Raw genomic sequence first — 20,858 nt, 5'->3', positions numbered from 1 at the left:
ACCAGAAAAACATTTTCCTTTAAACACGAACTCCTCGACTTTGAGAAACAATTGGCTTCATATTTCATCTCTTTTGTGCGCAGGTAGCGTTGACATGTTAAGCCTCGCTAACTTAGCACAAACATATAATGTCTGTAGGCTATTGAATATACAGTTTAAATTCATATTTTTTTCTCACACACTCAGTAAGAGTGTCCAAAAATCTAACAAATTGCCAGAGAACTCAATACTGCCTTTAAATACCGAACTTTCCTCCCAGGTCCCAGAAAAGTTGTACAGTTCACAGGTGACTTTCAAACATCACCAGTGAGGAGAGTTTTCTCTTCTGGAAACATGGGAAGCTACTTCTTTCTTCAACAACATCTGGTAGTACATCTTTAACAATCTTTAATATCTTAAAAACTGATAATTTTGCTACAAAAGTGCTGCAGATTCAAAGTAAAAGTGGAAGCACAGTTCCAAATCTATGAGTAATTTCACTCGTGAAAACGTGCACTAAATCAAGCATTATGGTTTCATACAGTCAAAAGTTCATGGGAACATCACAACCTATTGTCCACCTAAGGCCCAGTGAGCTCTGATCCCATGCTCATACTGCGAAAGCGCTGAGGTTCGTTGTAAGACGGTACAGTGAGTAGAGACATCTTGTTTCTACCAAAGGGAGGTTTGAGAATGCCTGCCACAGCTCTGTTCTGGTTGATAGCTGGCTGGGAGCTGCAGTGCTCCAGACTGGAGTGGACAGCCGGGTGAAACTGAAAGGCAGAGGGGTGATGGGAGGTGATGCTAATGGCGGAGACTGGTCGAGTGGAAGTCTCTCTTGAGGACTGGGGAGGAGGAGGAAGCAGTGACACAGAATAGGTCTCCTCCCTTGTACTCTCTGCCTTCCCGCTTTCCTCTCTCATCTGCAGCTCTTCATCACTCTTCCCCTCCACTTCTTTCCTGTCATTGACGGCAGGGTGCCCCCCGCGCCTCTCCTGCTCCGCCCCAAACTGAATCTCCAGCAGGGGTGTTCTGACACTCATCTCCTCCCTGAAACTGCACACAGTACTCTGAGTTTCCTGCCCCAGCCCTGACGGCAGGGACCCACCTTTACCTATTTTACAGCTTTCATCGTCATCATCATCGCTGGTGCACTGGTCAATGCTGGGCGAGTGGCGTAGCCTCTGAAGTTGTGCTGAGGTACGCCGAAGAGCCCCTCCCATGAAGCCAGTTGGGGAGGGAGCTGCATTGAGTAGACGGTTGAAGAGGGCCATGTTGGGGTGACGATTGCCTGACTCCTCCAGGTTCTCAGCAATGTCCTCCAAAGGCTGGAAGTGCATCTCCTCTTTAGGGATCCTGTGAAGAGATGTTGTGACATTTCATTGACCTGAAAGTACCTTTCTTTACAGTTGTTGTGTTTGAACATTTTTACTCTTTCTCAGTCCCAATTACATCACACTACTTCTTGAATTAAGGTAGAATGCTTTCACTTTCATCACCCAGATTTTCCCACCCAGAGGAGGGATTCAAACTGAAAGAGTCACAGTCACAAGTTGAGCACACATAGAATGAGAAGGTAAAACCCAGAAACTCACGCCATGTCAAAAGTGGACCCCTGGAAGGAGGGTTTGCGGAGGACAAAGAGAGTGGCGGCGGTGTAGGGGGGTCTGGGGTTGGAGTCATTCCAGTAGCGATCTCTCTCCATCATAGGCAGATCTCCATACATCTCGTCCACCGCCATCATGGACACCTGCAAAGCAAAGTGCAGATACACACACACAGATTAAGTATACACAGTAAAGAGCATACTACAACCCCTATTACAATTATATTGTACCTGTTGATTTAGCACAGCATCTAGTAATATAGTCTCTGATTTGCAACATGACAGCCAAAATGGATGTGTTTTTTATGTATGAGGTTTTCTACGGCAAGTTGGAAAAAAAACTTTGGTGATCCATTCTTTAAGTCTGATCAAAATCCTCCTCTTAATGACTTTACAATAAGTAAAAAAAACGTTTTTTTCCAGGATAATTTTTTAAGAGTTAAAAGGTACCCCATGTTCTAAATAGGACTTAAAGCATCCATGTAACATTAATTAATTAATGCCATGTCTTTAATTTGGCAAGACATGTATTTTAATAATATCAGTCCTATTTAGAATATGGAGTAGTGGTCGAGTTCAGCCTCTTGTGGCTGAAATTAGTATTACAACAACACACACTTTTGCCTTCTCATCTGCCCAAACTGTTATTATACCTGATACAGATAGATCAAATAAATTAAATTAACTTATTATCCAGGCAAAGGGATGAATATTTTTCACCTGTTCTGAAGTCATACACACTGGTGAGAAAAACAATTTAGATCAGATTTAGAAAACGGATCAGAATTTTTCACTTGACTCTGGGGGTTTCTGTTCCAGTTTTTGGCAACGCATTCAAACAAATATCTCAAATAACATATTAAACACAAAAAAAGCATTAACATCAAGAAACCTGGAAATTTCTGTCTATCAGCCAGTTGGTCTCAAAGTCATCATCATCTTCTCCGAAAGGGTTGATCAGCTGCTCTGCAACCTTCAGGACATAACAGCAAACGTAACAAACTAACTACATGATTCATTGATATTGTTTTATGTTTATATTGTACTCCGGTATGAAAACATATGATATGTGACCCTATTTCTGACCTTGAGCCACCCAGCGTAAAAGAAGAACTGTAGCAGGGTGAAGATGGGAACGTAGAGGTCGAGGTCGTGACCTGGATATCCTTGACTGGGGTCCAGAAACTGGCGACCGATTAGACACACCAGGAAGAAACTGTAAACTGCCAAAGTCACCACCTGTGAGATAGATGGAGTTAATTCACGTTACACCTCTCTTTAATTCTTCCTCTGAAATGACTGTTTATAAATCATTGTTTTTATCCAGTGTTTTGTGCAGGCAGCTAGCTTCAGTTCAAGTTCCCTTAATGTTAAGTAACAGATATTATTATTTTATTATTATTGTTATTTTATAGACATAAATTCATGTGTCTAAGAGTGTAAAATGTTGCTCAAGCAGAACACCTGTGTCACATTTGTCCTGCCAAACACAGTCACAACTAATAACACAAGTAAGAGCTGTATTTCATGTAGGCGTGCTGGTGTCAGAGCCCAAGGGTTGTGCACGCTGGCTCTTTACGAGGACAATTAAATGGAACATTCATTAATGTCATTAAGCATTTCCTGCCAGGAAAAACAGGTTTATGAAGTGAAAATCAGCTTCATAGAGTTGATCTGTTAGACAGGAATACAGAAGGACTACTGAAGTTAACATATTTATAACAAGTACCCAGTTACAAATATTCTAGAAATTGTGCTTTTTATTTTTCTTATATACAACGTAAATTGGTTGGTCATTCATGGATGGCATCTCCTATTATCAGTATATGTAAATAGCAACTGTGATTTAAAAATGTCATTTGTTAATAAAGGTAAAAGAATGTGTAAAATAAAAACTTGGTCACAGAGCAGACGTTTTTACTCAATAATAGGAGAGTGGTCCGTTCTGTTTAAGTGTCCCATTAAGCCACGACAGTGTGAACAGGCATGCATAACACTGGGACTAGGGATACACAGATTTTTTTTTCAGACCAAATACAAGTACAAGTACTTATACAAGTACAAGCACTTACATTTGGGTACTTGCCAATACCAAGTGCCGATATGAGCACCTAATAATACCATTACAGTTCTAACAATAACTAAAAAACATTATCAGTGCATCCCTAACCAGGGGCCTGAAACTGAAGCAACCATCATTATTTTATGATTCTCCTTTTCTTACTGTGACATGTACAAATGCCCGTCGCTTCGCTTAATTAACTTTTGGATTCTGACATGTACTGTACTTTTAGCTAGTATCTTAATTTAATATAAATGGTGGGTAAAACAAATGTGTAAATACATGTTAGTACTACTAATGCTTCTCAGATGCATATCAGCCAGTATCTCCACTGCCTGCAAGATTATTTGTCATTTCAACTGTAAAATGTATCTAAAATAACACTTCAGGACCAATGCACAAAACTGTTAAAAGATACAAAAAACATAACCCATCTTGAGTGTATTGGTGCATGAAAAGATGTCAGTATGATCAAATAAAGTGCACACAGTAGAGTTAAAATCACGCAGCCTCCTAAGCAGCAGTACACTCACCTGAGTGTAGACTAGGGGAACACTGATCATGTCGTAATGAAACAGCATGCTGCACTTCCCTCTGAACCCATTCAGTTCCTGTTCACACACAAATAGAGAGAGTTGCTGAGGTCACATTTATCCTCGTTCTTCTCTCGTTAAAAACTGTAGCTCCATATCACCACTGGGCCTCTGCAATGGTGTGTGGACATATGCTGCACCTCCAGCAGTAGTTTGAGCGTGTGATCGTCTTTGATCCTGCCCTCGCAGCGGGCCACAGCCGCCAGGTTGGTGAACCAAACGCAGGGGATCCAGTATTTGTTATAAGGAGAGTGGAGACCCTCAAACTTCTTCCGTTCCTCTCTTGACATGAATCCTGCATAAACAGCAGACCAAACCATCACACCTCAGATTAATTAATTCATTCCTAATGTCAATGTGGCTCACAGAAAGGGTGGAATGTGGGATGAGGGATCAATATTCTGTACGATTTAGTCTGAACTTTTCTCTGAATCTCATTTCCAAATAAGTCATTATATAGTAAGAGAGACCTAATTAAATGTGTCAAGACACAATACACTATAGCTCTATCAGTTACAAAGTAGAAAGATCAAATATACTATTACTGACAGTTGTTTACAAATCTTAAAAACTATGTCGTTGTGTAAATCAGACTTTGATGCCACCAAAAGTTGCAACGCAGTTAATTTATAAAACAGTGTGTAGAGATGATTGCTACAGCAGGATCTTGTAACGGACGGATGATAAACCTTCTTTATCACCACTCAATTTCAGGATGTGCCTGTCCTTGTGATTTCTCCTGCTCTCACTGCTGTAGAGAATGTAAGAGAAAAAACAAGACACACTCATGACATGAGTGTGTGACTGATCACTTCCCTCCTTCCAAGTAGGAGTTGTGTTTTGTATTTCCATGAACAGATGGTTTGGATAATTGTAAGATCATATCTAACTCACTGGGTGTTGTTGGATAAGGATGGACCCCTTGTGCCTACTCACCAGCCTCCACCACGTGGTCCATGGTGGGGAACCGTTTGAATACAGCCGTGCTGACGGAGCGGAGGATGAGCAGGGCCGACAGACTGGCGTAGCGCATCATGGTTCGTCTTAGCAGGCGACCTCGCTCGTCGCTCCCCTGGAGGCCCCCCGACAGGACGCACATGAGCCTGTCAGGGAGCGGGATGCTGGTGTACTGGCTCCACCACCGGTTCACTACCAGGGTCACATAGAAACCTGCAAACAGCAGTGGAGAGGAGAGACAGATCAGACCTGGAAGAAAGGGCTAAAGGTGTTTTATGTCAAATCACGTACAATCCTCTGGGTTCCCTAGTGGAGTCGAGGGACCAGCAAGTCACCTTTACTGTGACCTCAGGGGCCCCTGGCAAAATATAATTAGTTTTTTTTAAACATAATTTTTGCCAACTGATACATCAGAGAGCCAATATTGTCAGATAATCTTGACCTTTTACATACTGTTTATGTAAGTATTTCAGCTGATTTACATTTATGGAGAAAAGAAAAGAATGAATGAAAAATATGAAAATATCTGAAAAAGATAAAATTACAGTACACACTGCAGAAAATAGTCTTTGAGAATGGATCCTTGCTAACTGAATGCATAGTCAAAGAAATGTTGCCCAGCGTAATTGAATGAAAGTCTCACATTTCAGTATTGGCATGAAGCCTATCCACAATCAGTCGGTTACATAATCTGTATTCTAATTATTAAATCAGAATGTTTTATTCCCTCCTACAGTACATATATTTATATCTCCAATGCAATAATAGTCATAGATATGTGGCCCCAAGCTATAAACCTAAAGAAGGTCTTGAGGTCTAGAGCTGAGGGTCGTTGACATGGAAACCTATTAAGTAAATTTCTGGCTGCTCATTCTTGTGTTGCAAAGATCACACTAAACAAAGGTCTACATGTTTCAGCACAAATTCTGCCCCTTCTTCTGTTATCCAAAAACTGACAGGAACATCACCGGTGCTTACCCAGTACAAAGGACATAGGGATGAGACTGGCGTAGTGGTTGCAATAAATTGCCAGCTTTTCAAAATACCTCTTCTGGTCATCATACAAGAAAAATCTGAAAGGGAATCAAAGTGATTGACATAAAATCGACCATTGAAAGTGTGCGCAGCCATAGTTTCCCGAGGCTATTCTTTTTGTCTTACCTGTAAGTGATGCTGATGGCTGTGTACATGGCAAAGAAAGCCAGGAACTCTTTGTACAACACCTTGTAGATGCTGCCTTTCCAGGCCAAAAGCAGCTTGGAGAAGCCACAGAAACGGGCGTTTGCAACTCTGGCTGTGTAGGTGACAGTCATTGGTGACAGCCAGATTACAGGTCCTCAGCATAAGAGCTGTATGGAAGAAACAAGCCCCTATGTAACTACTCATGACCAAAGAATCTAAACTCTGGTCATTTTAAACTATTAAACAGACTATTAACAATACTTCTAATGTCTTTTGCCTTGAAAGAATATCACCTTACCTTTCGTGGTGTTTTTTCTTGATGAGCCGCCGATTGCTCAGCGCATCTCTGTGCGTAATTGGCACAAATGGAGAAGTGAGTTCATGTTTTCACTCAGCCGCGTAGTCTTCTCGGTGCTCGCCAGTGGTGTTTCTTCGCCGTCGCTCATAACCCTGATATCAGCTCGGTTAACTGGAGGCTCGCTCTGCTGCATGGCAGTAATCCTCGGAGCCTCCACGGTGCGTCCAGTGGTCAGTGCGCCCCGGGGTAAATCCCCAAAACGAGGAGGAGGAGCTCGTTAGCGCGGCCCCCGACCGGGAGAGCGCGGTTCGGTGATGGACCACAAGCGACAGGCCGCAGCGCCGGGGCACAAGGAGCGCACAGGAGCGTACAGTACAGCAGGGAATTATGAAACAGGAACAAGTGGAGCATGGCAAACTTTCGTGTTAAGTGATATGAAAACAACAACCAATTTTCCCGGTTCCAGGTTTATAATTATACTTGTTGTGGCTTCAACAACATTACATATATATTTCCTGCAATATAACAACTGACTGGAATGAGATGGGTCTTGTGTCGTTTGGTCTCATTCATCTTTTTAAACTTTAGCTTTTCATAGAACAACAAGAAAAAAACTCCCTGTGGGGGATCATAATCCCACTTGTTCCCAGTGCAATTTCCCACCAGGACATTGTTTTTTTTTAAAGGAAATCATTTGTTACGACTCAACAACAAACTGAATGACTTGGTGGATATTTTAAGCAGTGACACTCACTGTGCCTGATGCTCCTGCAGTGGAGGAATGTAATGAAGTACATTATTAAAGTCCTGTACATACTGCATTATCATTCTATGCTGCTTTATACTTTTACTACACTACATTTATCTGACAGATTAGGATTTTACATTAAGAATAAATATGATAATCTGTAACAATGTATTGTATTTCAGAGGTTTAACAGAGTGGTTCCAAAACCTTTTGTGGCTTGTGACCGTGAGCACTTCCACCAAAGAGACATTTCCCTTAATTTAATTTAATTTAAATAAATGTCTCAAAATCATATTCTTCTACCACATTAATTAAGCATAATAATTTAAGATTTATCCTGTGACCTTTTTAAAGGGTCCCGACCCCTACGTTGGGAACCACTGGATGAAACTACCTAATACTATATTTATGTGTATATAAAGCATTTACAGAACAACAGTAAATACTACTTAATAATATTAATACTTAAGCATTGAGGCATCATTAACAACAATGATGAAATATCTCTCTATATATAATATACAAGTCACAGGGTCAATTTGCATTACTTTTGATACTTAAAGTACATTTAGTTGATAATACTTCTGTTCTTTTACATAAGTAGATTAAGAGCAGGACTTTTACTTCATCATTCTTAATATTTAGTGTTGCTGTGGCACATCTTTTTCTCCTTGTATCTGTAATTGAATTAAAGTCAGTTTCTCCTGGTTGTCGCTCCTGAACTGTGGTGTTGAAGGTTAACTGAGGCTTCATGCTCTGTCAGAGGCAATCAGCAGTCCGGTCGGTTTATGTCAGTGCGCTCTTATGAAAATCTGCTTCTGTCTACTTCAATTAACAGACGTGTTAAATAAGCAGAACAAAAGAATGACCACAAAAGGCTCTCATCTGAAGCAAGTTTGTTTTAATTAACACTCGCAACATAATTTAAAGAAAATCTATAGAAAACAGATTCTTATTGACTCAAAAGCATTCAGAGACAGATAAGGGGTAATAACGCTTTTTCTTAAGTGTTGACCTGTCATCTATATCTTTCTGTTGGAAACCAATGAAGCATCAGGCAAGCCAATCAGAGTCCAGTATTCAATCACAAGGGCAAAGATGCTTTGATTCAACTTTAATAACTCCATTCATTTGTTCAACATCTTATCAAGCAACATTCAGTATATTTTAATTAACAATGCACTAAATAAGGCTACTAATGTTCCCATATAGTTCTCAGTAAACAAGGTGGACATAAAATGTTTGACAGAGAAGAGTATTTGATGAGTTTTATGAGCACTGTATGGGAACCTGGTATTGGGAGTTCAGCTGCATCAATAATAAACTCTTTTAGTGTCCAACTGCTCAAACATCACACATGTTGCCTTTGAATCTCATAAAACTGGTGCTGTCTCCAACCACATACCACCTGGACGAACCACACTGGCCTAAAATATTTACCAGAGGCCAGCTAGACTGTCCAGTTCAAACAATAACAGCCACATATGGATATAAAGCTACCAATATGACTCGATTCAAAATCTCATTAACATTAGGTAACTGCATTTCCACCACATCACACAGCGAGGTGAGGTCTAATGACTGGACGAATGGTATAAGACACTACAGACTGCTCTGGTTCTTTATTGCAATAACAAGGAAGGTCCTGGTCGAGAATAAAAATGACCACAGACCATATTGGGTTTCTTGTTTGTTTGTTTTTTTTAGTTAACCATTCTTTTTCACAGCCCTGCCGTCACACTCGGAATCTGTAGCGATTTAGATGTAAATTCACGATGTGACAGATGAATTTGCGTGAAATTTTAGTCAAAAGTCAAACTGGAGATTAGACAGCGCCACCAAACCACACAGAATACAGAAGGCGTAAACATTAACCATCTGAAAGACATTTTATCCTGGAATACACAGCACCGTCACTGAAAACACTTTGTTTTCACAACTGAGGCTGGACACTGCACAAGGTGGAAGAAGGGGAAGAGAAAAAGTTAAATGCTTCGAGTACGAATAGTACAACTGCCACACAGGAAATGAAGGAAAGAGAAGGTGAACTGAGAGTACGGCAGCACAAATCTGTACTGTCTGATCTCTCTAACAATACAGCAGGTTATGTATGTATGTGTGTGTGTGTGTGTGTTTGTGACTTCATCAGCTCTCCATCAATAAGGGCGTGGTCTTGTAGCAGTGCTCTGCTTTGGATGATGGGATGAGCAATAGGTGGATCAACTTGAGGCCGTTACTGTGGGGTTTGAGGCTGGCTGGGGGGAGCTCAGAGGAGGTGAGTTCAGACTGTATAGGTGTGGTCTATAGGAGGGAGAAGGGAGGTCCTGCAGGGAGGGAGATCATTTATTTGGGGGTTTGTAGGGTTCCAGAAGTTGCTTAGAGAACGTGTTGACCTTGTCGGCACCTCGAACTTCATGGGGTAGCAGTGGTAACTTGACTATGTGGAAATCTTCATAAAGGTCTTCCATCTGAAGGGAGAAGACACAGCATTAATGAAGTCGACGACATGCAACACTGGATGCAACTGTCACAACCAAAAAACAGACTACTGTACTCGTACCTGGTCTAAATACTTGGACTGAATTTTATGGCGGGCTTCACACATTTTACATGGTCTCTCTGAGTCAGGGAAAACAAGCTGGTTGACGATGATGTTGTGTGTGTCGATGCGGCACTTGGCCAGCTCCTGGATCAGCCGCTCCGTCTCGTACAGGGAGAGGAACTCAGCGATACACACACAGATGAAAGTGGTTTGTTCCTGATGGTGTGAAAGGGAAGGGGAAAAAGTTACAACACACATCGAGAAAGCTATTAATACAGCTAGTTTAAGTGCTGAGTTGTTCTAAATGCTAAATGTATTTCAAATTGTATTACATATAGAATTTAAAAAAAAATGAAACATTTTACAGTGTACTGAAATTTCAAACTGCGTTGTCATTGACACCGTCGTCAAAATCCTATGTCTCTCAAACTGTAGAGTAGAATAGTGGGAGGCTGCACCACCACAGGCATACAGTACGTACACGTGCAATACAGCCACACTGTATAGATGCATACAGTGTAGAGCTGTCTGTATGTCCAGAGTGAGACAGAGTGAGACACATCAAGGAGAAGGTTTGCAGTGGAGTGCAGTGCAGTGCTTCATGTGATCTTCACTATCACTATAATCACAAATGACACCCAAATCACAGCTCTTGCGCTCTCAGTGTAGGCTCTGTTAGGTTTATGTGAAGAAGGTGGAACCCACTACAAGAGATACAGGGCCGGTGCATGTAGATACAGAACTACAGAAACACAGTGGAGAAGCGTAACTTGATGTGGTTTCAAAAGCCTGTATTGCACAAAGCAAACAAAGAACATAAAAGCAACTGCATGGCAACACATATCACCATGTAGTAGTGGTGTGCTTGTGTTATAACTGCAACCGGACTGACTTACAGGATCTTTGAACTGCTCACTGACTGAGCGGATCACTGGCAGGGTCTCCTCGAGCTTAGAGGCCAGCTGGTCTGCGTTCATGTCTCCCAGACCGAGCATGTTACACATCTACAATGAGAGAGCAATAGAGAGAACATATAGACAAGAGTTGGAATCAATGCTAATATTTAATGTATTGAATATTACCCACTTTGCATCATAAGTTCAACAGTGGCTTTGTGGAGCTTTTACAGACACACATTCTCACATTAAAACTGGTGAATGCCTGCAATCAGTGAGTGACTGGACCTGCTCGTCCCTCCTCACCTGAGAGATGAAAGGGCTGATCTGGTTCTTTATCTGCATGAGGCGGCCCAGACCACGCTCCACAATGGTGGGAAAGTTGAGCAGCCGCAGTGTGTGACCGGTAGGGGCAGTGTCAAAGACCACCACGGAGAAGTTCATTCCTTTCACTAACCTGAATTACAGGCAGACAGGAGAACTTTATTGCTCAGTTAAGAGTTTAGTCAGAGTTTACTCATCTATTTACAGATCAACTCTATCACTTAATGTGTTTACCACTACACCACTGGTCATACTACTATGAAAAAGGAAATGCAGTGACCACATTGTCTTACCTCATGACCTCTGCGTAGCTCATGGCCTCGTCGATGCCAGGGAAGGCGCTCATGGCCTCCTGCATCATCTTCTTACCCATGCTGAGCATGTTGTCCTCCTCAAAGAACTCATCAGGCAGCTCTGCCACACCCAGGCTCGGGTCAATCTCCTGCACTCACACAAGCACAGGTAATGAGCACATTGCAAACTGAGGGAAACTGGTTAACTGCAAATGATTTAAAAGCTTCCTGCAATTCACTTTCTCACACAATGATGGTTTGTGCTTGAGACCGAGATGTGAAACTGACTATCCTTGTGAAGTCCCCACTGAAGAGATAGTGACCTAATTCACTAAATTTAATTTTCCAAAAACAGCATAAATAGACTTCTTTGTAAGCAAATGTAGCTATGTTTCTAGCCACTATCTAAAATTTCAGGGTGGGAATTGTATTAAGGCCAAACGGCCAGTGCCGTGGAAGCACCGCGAGTGGCCTTAATGCCCCTTCTAAAATTAACTACGCACACAGCAAGTTTGGCATGTCCTGTTTTGAACTGCCCCTAAAATAAAAATTGATGACTTCCTTATTAAAAACTAGATGCGAATAATGCGCAAATAACTCGTTTCTCAGGGTCTGGTATCACAGTAGTGAGTGATTTTTCCCCACTCCCATGAATATTGATCAATCACAATCACAAGAGACAACGCAGTGACTGCTAACAGCTAACTAGCTGACACATAACACACTCAGGTTATCCACAAGCCCAGCTTTCTTAAAGGGGAGCAGACAGCAACACACAAGTGTAGTTAGGTCAGAGGCTGTGGGAGTGAGAACCAGAGGTGGAGGAAGTATTCAGGTATGAGTCCTTTTACTTCATGAAGTAAAAGTACTCATACCAACCCCACTGTGAAAATACACCACTACAAGTATTATAAAATAAACCTCTTACTTAGTAGTAGTTATTAAGTAGTAACTGTGCAGTAAAATGGTCCCTGTCATTGTTTTACCATTATATATATGATGCTTTTGGATTAATATCACTGCTGCATTAATGTTGCATTTTACTGCTGTGTTAGTACAGTACTAAGTTGAGCAATTGTTTTATATACTGTTGGATAGTTTTGGACTTGATGGCCTATATTTTGGTCCCCTTTAAACATTGTCTCACTGGCAAATGCATAACAATTACAGTTAAGCAATTGTTGTTACCATTAAAATTCTTAGACCTCAGGCTCCCTCCAACAATGCTCTTACATATAGGTATTAAAAAATATATGCATAGGGAAAAATCACAGAAGCGGAACCAAATCTAACACTAGTGCAGTAGTTCAAATATAACAATATAACACAATATAAAATAAAATATATTACTGTAGTAGACAGCTGAAGACTGTGGTCAACAGGTGAGTAATAGTACATTTGTGAACTGTAATGTACAGTTTGTGCAGTAATGTATATACACAATGAGAATAGCTTACTGAGACAATTAAAAGGAAGAGAGAGACGAGCTAATGTTATAACTAACACTGGTGCTTTCCTACTGACTGTATATAAAAACAGGTTGTGACATTCACATTTTTACTTCACAATACTACACAATTGCTGCCTGTAGCGTCTCCCTGTGAACGGGCGCTCACAGGTTTTTTTTCCAATGCAGTGTAACTTACCATTGCAAAGAGGTTGTCATAACCCTTGACCTTGGTAGGCACCTTTGAGAACTTCTGGTCAAAAGCATCAGAGATGTTATGAGCGGGATCGGTGGAGATGATGAGGACGCTCTCCCTGACAGCAGCGAGCTGGACAGCCAAGCTACAGCTGGACAAAAGACACAGGACAGGTTTGTCCAACAAGAGGTGGGCAGCCAGTACAGAGTGTGCTCCACTAGAACAACTCCTGTCAGCAGCACTTCTTCCACAGAAAGCAGCCCTGACTCAAACACACTGACAGTATTAACAGTCTTACATTTTCTCTTCTCCTGATCTTAAAAGCTGCAGTGAGCAGATACCTGTCATGGACTAGATGGTTCTAGGTGCATTTATATTTCTATCACATGGTATATTCTTTTTTTTTTTTTTTAAATTGTAAACATCTTTAACGACGTGTCGTTGCTTCAGCGACAGTCAAAGGGGGCGTACTGTGTCAGACCTTACAGCTAACGCCAGCTAGCTGTCCATTTAGCTGTTTCAAGTTAACACACAGTTACCTGTTGAATAAACACGAGGTAGAAGGCCCTCCTATTGAACGAGGGACAACGTGAGAACACGCAGACTGTCGGTGTCACTGTGCACCGTGATTGTAAAACCACTTGAGAAAGTCATGAATACCTCACATTAACATTAACGTTACATGTGTCAGCAGGCTAACGTTAGCTGGTGACAGTGCTGGTTCAACCCTGCTAACTGACTCAAAGCTTAGCCTGACTTCAAATGCACCGGTGGAGATTTTCTTAAACTAGCAAACTAACGCTCATTAGATTCTTGTTGTGCAAGCAAACAAACAAACAAACAACCCATCCTGTCTGTTAGCTGAGTAATCACCCACGTCTACGACTGGGGGCTAATCTACGCTAGCTATGTTCGCTAGCGACGTATGCTGCCTCGATATCTGGAGGCTAATCAGCGTTTCCACTCAACTTACCTACATGTCGTTTTACCAACACCACCCTTCCCACCCACAAATATCCATTTGAGAGATTTCTGCTCGATGATGTTCTTCAGTGTCGGCTCTAAGGGCTCCACGTCAGGCGCATCTTCAAATTCGTCTTCCAATGGAGCTGCCATCTTGTCTGTGTACAACGTAACGTACAGCGCAGGTGGGACGTTACCGACTCTGCTGCCTTCACGGCTCCTCGGACAAAGTCGAACTAAGTGCGTGCAAATGGTGCGAAATTGAAATACTGAAAAATATAGAGGTAATAAGTAAAGTCAAAAGCAATGTTATGGTAGGTGTGTGGAAGTAGGTTATATTTTATATCAAAGTGATGTCAGACTTGAAACTGAGAACTAAAATGAACCTAAAAACACCAAACCTACCAAACTGTACTGTAGGCAAAAACAAAACACCTATTAACAGTAATAACTACTTAAAATAACAGTTAATATTCTGATTAGCATTTCAGCATTATTTTATATCAGCGTGTAATATTATAAGTATTATAATACTTGAAAAATTTAAAATTGGCAGGAGACTTTTGTTAATGCTGCCATTAATTTACCTCTGGTATTTACTTCTACAGATTAGTTTGGATGCCTGACAGCCTGCTGCTGAGAAATAGGAACCAGCGCAGGAGGACCAGCAGGAACAGTCTTACACTTTGAGTCATTATTAGGTTGCATTATAAATCTTAACTTGTTTCTGCAATACTCATACCAAAACATTAATACAATTAAAATTAAGAGAGAGTGTAAAGAGAGAGAGGAAAGACAAACAGATGATATCAACTTTTGTGTCTACATGTTGATGTGCAGCTGTGATTATCCATTCCCTGGAACGACAGTCAGAAATGAAACTGTCTCAGCACCTGATGTGTCCATAATGATAAAACACACACAACATGGTCACTGTAGACTGCTTTGAGTAGAAGAGGGCTGCTATTGGAGCATAGTGGATCTTAATTAACTCCAAAACCATCAATTTAGCAGCAGCTGACTGATTGTGATAGTTTTGGTGTCTTTTTGAGGATCTTAAGGTTAAGGCTTACATGCACCATTTTTTTCTCCTGTAATGGACACTTAGTCTTATAGATCTCATTTTATAACATCAATCATAATATTTACATACCTGGAAGCATCCTGACCAGCCGTATACAAATTTGGTACAGGCATTCCACATTGAAGGTATTTTACACCTAAGAACAGCCCAACAGGATACCAATTCGTCTTGGATTTTCTATTTTAGGTTGACACTGTAATGTTTTATTGATGTAAGACATAAAATTGTATATCACACTCGAATTACACCCATAGTAATTGTGAAAAAAAAGAGGTAAAAAGTCGACCGAAACCACTGATACATGAATTTCCCACATGATATGAATGTAACACAACCCACAAGAACTATGGGACCACAGTGCTGTCCAAACTGACAGTATAGAGTAACTGATATCATACATTTACTTGACTTTTGTGACCAAAACATTGACATTTGTAACCATCAGACCATCACAGAATGGAGAAAGTGAATAAGTAGCCTTCACAGCTGTTTCCATAAATAACAATAGAGGACTGTGGTTGGACTCTTTGGCTGTCTCTGGAAAAGATCATCACAGAAAACACACAAATAAATCATTTAACAATTTATCAGGACAAAATGTTTTTATTAAATTCTGTTTAAAGCCAGTAGCATTAGGGCACATGCAATGAAAAGATTAAAATCAGCTTTAATTAGGTTTGGAAAATTACTCAACAAATTGATTTGATTTCATCAGTCATATAAACTCATTGTCAGTGTTATATAGAAACCCAGCTGAGGAAAAAGATGGGAAGGGAAAACCTTATGATGAGAAAACAATTCATTTACATGAACATGTACATGCTGTGACCACAGGATAAGGCACTTGCCTCCATATACACCTTTTCATGACTTCACCTGTCCCCATCTCAGTGCTGCTGTCAGACCCGTTAGCCCTCATCCTTCTAGACCCATTGCCTCCCTCTCTGATATCCAAGCAATGCCACGCCAAGATGTTTATGTGAGTCATCTGAGCTCGCACACACTCCATCCCACCAGGAAAGGAGCAACTTTGCCCTTCATCTGATCTTTCACAATCAGTCTGCCGCAGCCAACGCGGCCAGAACGCAAGACCCAGATCCACCCATTGGTAGGTTAAACCACAAGAGGCCGAGGACACTAACCAGTCTCTGACCAAAAGGGCGACCTGTGAGGGAAGAGAACTGAGGTCCAGATCTGCAGCTTCCTTCTCCAGCTTCTGGCGCTGGCTTGCTGCAGCCTCTCTCAGCTCTGGAGAGGCACTCTGGTTAAACTTCTCTCTGGCAGACAACGCGCCACCACGCAACAAAGGTTGACCCCCAGATGATTCAGACGGCTGCTCTATGGACATCCAAAACTGGTCAAAAGATGTCGGCGTGTTGGGCATGTAGTGGTAGTCTTGAGCGTTTGTCAGCAGGGTGTATGGGCGGACTGACTGCGAGTAGGACAGTAGACTGGCTCTCAGCTGAAGAAATGCTGAATCCCAGCCTGTGTCGTCCTCGTCTTGAAACAAAGTCACATTTGGAGGCTGATTCTGGGTTGAAATGTTAGAAGTAAATGCTGCAGATCCACACAGAAGGACCGACACAGAAATCCAGACTGCACAGTTGAGCGGCCTAGGCATGGTCTTAGGTGTGGATAGTAGAAGAATGAGGAATTGTTCCTCTCGTCTTCCTTTTCACCCATTCAGTTATGGGTTCTCCTCTAGGGGCCTCAGGGACTCTATGTACCAAACACCAGACATCCTTGAGCTCTTAATCAATAACATACTGAAATTAGTGCCTTATCACACAAACAGCAGAGGTATTATTATGTTCGGCCAGAGTACACCTGAGCTCCCACTGCTAACTCAAGGCTCTGATGTTTTGGCTAACTTCAATGCAAACATACAAGACAAATATGAGAAGCTTTATTTTTGGTTCATGTGTCAACAACCAGAATTACCAGCATTTTAACAGATTCTTATGTGTGGGGACAGGTAGTGAAGACAGGAACTGAGCTGTCACCAAGGAGACATTTTCATTGAGATGAAAAAGTAGTTCTGCTTATTTCACCGCAAACCCAAGAAACAAACTATTTGACCTCGATTTAGTGGAGCTGTATCAGTGACCTCAGACACAAGATCTTCAAAAACAACAGCGCTCTCACACAAAGAGTGCTCTTAGATCGGTTCAAAAACAAGCTTCTGGGTAAATTCCCATCATGATAACGGCATGGCAGAAAATATTTAAAAAGAGGGCGGATGAAACATGTTTGCAGAACAAAGCAGCATTTATTCTGATCTACACAAAATCAGCTGTGTAGGTCAAAGGCACACTATGGCGTAATATCAAATATATTTTAACATTATACTTAACTGTAAATATTTGTTCTAATTTAAGTTTTTGTTTACATCAACATTAAAGTGATACACGTCATAAATACAGTCATATAAAGTTGCTTATACTTACATAGCAATAACAAACAGCAGAATGAACCATAAAATAATGCATTTACACAATGTGGTTGATGATACAGCAGTTCTGTAGTGTGTGTGTGTGTGTGTAACTCACCAGCACCCTCCCTCAACGCGGCCAGCGGCTTTGTATACACGCAAAACCTTCACACGCATCCACACCACATACATAATATAAGGTCCCCTAAATTACCCACATAGCATAATGGCCACAAAACGACCTCAACCCGCATGTCATCTCCTGACCAACAAGGCGACGTGAGAAGAGAACTGATCCAGATCTACCATCTTCCCTGCTCCCAACTTACCTGGACGCGCTTCTGCAGCCTCCTCCAACAGACTAGGCACTACTGGATAAGCCACAAACTCTCATACAGGCAGACTACCCCCGCCACCCTCATCAACCCGACGGGACGCAGACTATCGCTGTCTGCATCTTTCTAGGCTGGAAAAACCTGAGTGGAACGTCGTGCTCTGGAAGAGAATGGCACCTTAATAAAAAGCTTGTTTGTTTCAGAGCCAGAGGAGCTCATTTTTGACCTTTAGGTGGAAAAACACCCACATTCCTTCTTTGTTGGCCAGAATTGCACCTGAACACACAGAACTAAGGCCAAAATACGATGGGCAAATGCGCCAAAAAGCTCACCGTTCCATACTTTGTCTATTCACAGCCAAACCAGTTGAAGAGCCACTCAAATCCCTCTATCATCAACCGAGGTGCCGCGTGCATCTTTCTGAAGGTGAGACAACGATGTATTACGTCGTTCTGGAAGAGAATGGCACTTAAACGTGAAACAACTTGTTTTCAAGAGCCAGAGAGCTCATTTTCTGACATTTAGGTGGAAAAACACCACATTCCTGCTTGTGTTGCCAGAATTGCACTGAAACACAAATAAGGCCAAAATTACTGCAAAAAAGTGGCCAAAAGTCACGTTCATACTTTTGTCCTATTACAGCCAAACTAAGTGAAGGGAGAGCACATCAAGATACCCTCAGATATCATCCAACCGCTACCGACACAATGTATCACTTCTCCATGAAAGGAAACTGTGCAATAAGAGAGTACCAAACAGTACGCAGAGCGCATGAAGCGACGCACGAGCATCATTGGCTATTCTTGAGAAGGAAGACAGCATGTATGGGTATTTTCTCATGAGCCACGGAGGAATCATTCCGATGTAGCATTGCGCGGAGCGTGGACACGAAACACCACAACAGTATTACCTGCTTGTTCCCCCAGAACAGCGGAAAATACTGACCCAGCCGTACAGTTAAATATCTCCTTCCGTCTTTTCTTTAGGAGACAATCACCAATTTACAATGCATAGATTCGTCGCGGTAAAAAGTTCTACCGAAGTTTAAATCTGCAACATCCAGCTAACATAAGGATCCGAACACAGAACACTCATCCAACAAGGTGAGCACAAACCACATCAATATTTGAAGTCGCGCCTCTAAGGACTATGCGACATCCCAGGTATGAATGGATACGCAGTGCAGATCAATATTCTGTGAGCCGTGCACTCCATGGCTCCATTTATCCCATTCGTTCTGTCGAAAGAGAATGACAGCTTTAACAACATCTGATTCCTCTCCGCCAGAGAGGACAGCTACATGTATTTCCTCAAACAGCTCAGACAGACTCCTTTGACTCTGTAATCCAACGTTGGAAACAACACCACACGTAATTTTTATCACCCACCAAACAGCTCTAGCGTATGCAAGTATATATGTTCGGGCACCTGAAACCAGACAAGAGATACAAACCTGCGCTCACACACAAGACTCAAAATGCAAGAGACACTGACTGCTTAGAACTAAAATCGAATCGACAAACATAGAGATTCAATCTAACTTATGATTGATCCTAATTTACATGGTTCATGTTCAACAACCCCAAAATACTACCGTGAGCAATGAATGCCACAACATGCATATACTTTCCTCTAGGTCGCCAATACAACCGAGACAAGGAACGGACCGCTCCACCGAGCATGGCGACATTTTTCTGAAGTCGTAGAAACTGACTGGAGAATAAGTAGTTCGTCGTTACTTTTCAGCCCAGGAGACAAACTGCCAGCAAACATATACAGATAGACACCGCCCTGTTGTATTCAGAGTCCAAGCGATAGCAGAGTCACCATCTTCCAGAACACATCAAGACTAGCAAAAGACACACACTCTCAAACACCCAAAGAGGAAACCTTAGATCTTCCTTTAGACCATACCTATAGCCCAGAATATGCCAACTTGAAACCCATAACAAATACACCGGCATGATGCAGGAAGCAAATAATTATAACAGTGCACCGCAAAACAAGAGTTCTACGCGAGTAACAATCATCAGCATTTATTCGATCTACACAAAATCCAGCTGTAGGGTCGAACTACACATCTATGGTCTAAGTTAAACTAATCCACAAACTATTAAGTGAGAGAGCCACCTTATACATTAGAAAATCCCTTCCTACTCTCATATACTGTAAACCCGATAGGTTGCGCTTCGTCTAATCTATTTACTGCGAGGTTTACCAGCTCAAACAGCATATAAGAATGATAAACACGAGTCAAAAATTCGTTTCTGGAAGACAAGGAGACATTGGCAGCATTACCATAGTATACAAGTCTACTTTACTTACAGAGCCAGAAGCGCAAGCCTCAACATTATACTAGTCAGAGATCAATTATCTCAGTGATAAATAAACACCACACATTTACAAAGTCCGGCTTTGAGTCTCGCACAGAAACAAGCCCTCTCTGAACACAAATGATGTGGTGCGCATAAAGTTGTACATGGGCAATGGCGCGAATGAAACCACCGGTTTCATGGGTACTGTTGTTGTCGATTTAACATCGCGATAGTGTGACGAAGTGAGGAGAGGCCACACTCAAATCCGTCTAGCTTCATTTCAACCGTCACAGAGAAAAGGAGAGCTTGACTTGTTGGCACTAGAGCTCACCTCGTCAAACATGATAAAGGTAATTCACTGGGGGGTAAGTACCCTTTACATCCACCACCACCTTTCCCTGTTGTCCTCAAACTCAAAATGAAAAACAGCGGTCATCGGAGCTGTCCGTGCCGGTAGACTTGGGGTCTGATTGGGCGGGGCGTCACGCTGCGAACGCCTTCTGTGGTTGCTACCGCTTCGCCCGATCTCTAGAAACTTATCAAAACTCCTGAAAAGACAGTTAAATGAGTATGTGAACCACATGCAACACCACTCAAAAAGATAATC

The 20,858-nt window shown here is 41.8% G+C and overlaps 3 protein-coding genes across 3 annotated transcripts; all 3 read right to left on the bottom strand.

Annotated features, from left to right (window-relative positions):
* Nucleotides 1-560: 560 nt before the first annotated feature.
* Nucleotides 561-6,510, bottom strand: best2 (bestrophin 2). The gene is made up of 9 exons (XM_035659558.1): nt 6,359-6,510; nt 6,176-6,270; nt 5,177-5,410; nt 4,381-4,535; nt 4,181-4,258; nt 2,672-2,824; nt 2,478-2,558; nt 1,575-1,729; nt 561-1,335 (listed from the first exon to the last, which is right to left on the bottom strand). Exons 1-9 carry the CDS (start codon nt 6,508-6,510, stop codon nt 561-563), a joined length of 1,878 nt encoding a protein of 625 aa, XP_035515451.1.
* Nucleotides 6,511-8,309: 1,799 nt separating this feature from the next.
* Nucleotides 8,310-14,265, bottom strand: get3 (guided entry of tail-anchored proteins factor 3, ATPase). The gene is made up of 7 exons (XM_035660353.1): nt 14,097-14,265; nt 13,127-13,274; nt 11,481-11,629; nt 11,170-11,320; nt 10,864-10,971; nt 9,986-10,183; nt 8,310-9,893 (listed from the first exon to the last, which is right to left on the bottom strand). Exons 1-7 carry the CDS (start codon nt 14,237-14,239, stop codon nt 9,765-9,767), a joined length of 1,026 nt encoding a protein of 341 aa, XP_035516246.1. The 5' UTR covers nt 14,240-14,265; the 3' UTR covers nt 8,310-9,764.
* Nucleotides 14,266-15,798: 1,533 nt separating this feature from the next.
* LOC118327225 (noggin-2-like) lies at nt 15,799-17,706 on the bottom strand. Its single transcript, XM_035660512.1, has one exon. The coding sequence runs from the start codon at nt 16,789-16,791 to the stop codon at nt 15,970-15,972; it is 822 nt and encodes a 273-aa protein (XP_035516405.1). The 5' UTR covers nt 16,792-17,706; the 3' UTR covers nt 15,799-15,969.
* Nucleotides 17,707-20,858: the final 3,152 nt, after the last annotated feature.

This window comes from Morone saxatilis, unplaced genomic scaffold (assembly GCF_004916995.1).
Source record: "Morone saxatilis isolate NCDOM2014 unplaced genomic scaffold, NCSU_SB_2.0 Contig17, whole genome shotgun sequence".
In the NCBI taxonomy this organism is placed as follows: Eukaryota; Metazoa; Chordata; class Actinopteri; family Moronidae; genus Morone; species Morone saxatilis.
This window is presented reverse-complemented; position numbering and strand designations above follow the sequence as displayed.

Coding starts and splice junctions, on each gene's coding strand:
- LOC118327225 (XM_035660512.1), bottom strand. CDS start 16,791: ATGCCTAGGCCGCTCAACTGTGCAGTCTGGATTTCTGTGTCGGTCCTT.
- best2 (XM_035659558.1), bottom strand. CDS start 6,510: ATGACTGTCACCTACACAGCCAGAGTTGCAAACGCCCGTTTCTGTGGC. Junction 1,730..2,477: donor TGATAGACAGAAATTTCCAG/GTTTCTTGATGT, acceptor TTTGCTTTGCAG/GTGTCCATGATGGCGGTGGA. Junction 1,336..1,574: donor GGGTCCACTTTTGACATGGC/GTGAGTTTCTGG, acceptor ATCTCTTCACAG/GATCCCTAAAGAGGAGATGC.
- get3 (XM_035660353.1), bottom strand. CDS start 14,239: ATGGCAGCTCCATTGGAAGACGAATTTGAAGATGCGCCTGACGTGGAG. Junction 11,321..11,480: donor AGCTACGCAGAGGTCATGAG/GTAAGACAATGT, acceptor CCTGTAATTCAG/GTTAGTGAAAGGAATGAACT. Junction 10,972..11,169: donor TCAGCCCTTTCATCTCTCAG/GTGAGGAGGGAC, acceptor CTCTCATTGTAG/ATGTGTAACATGCTCGGTCT.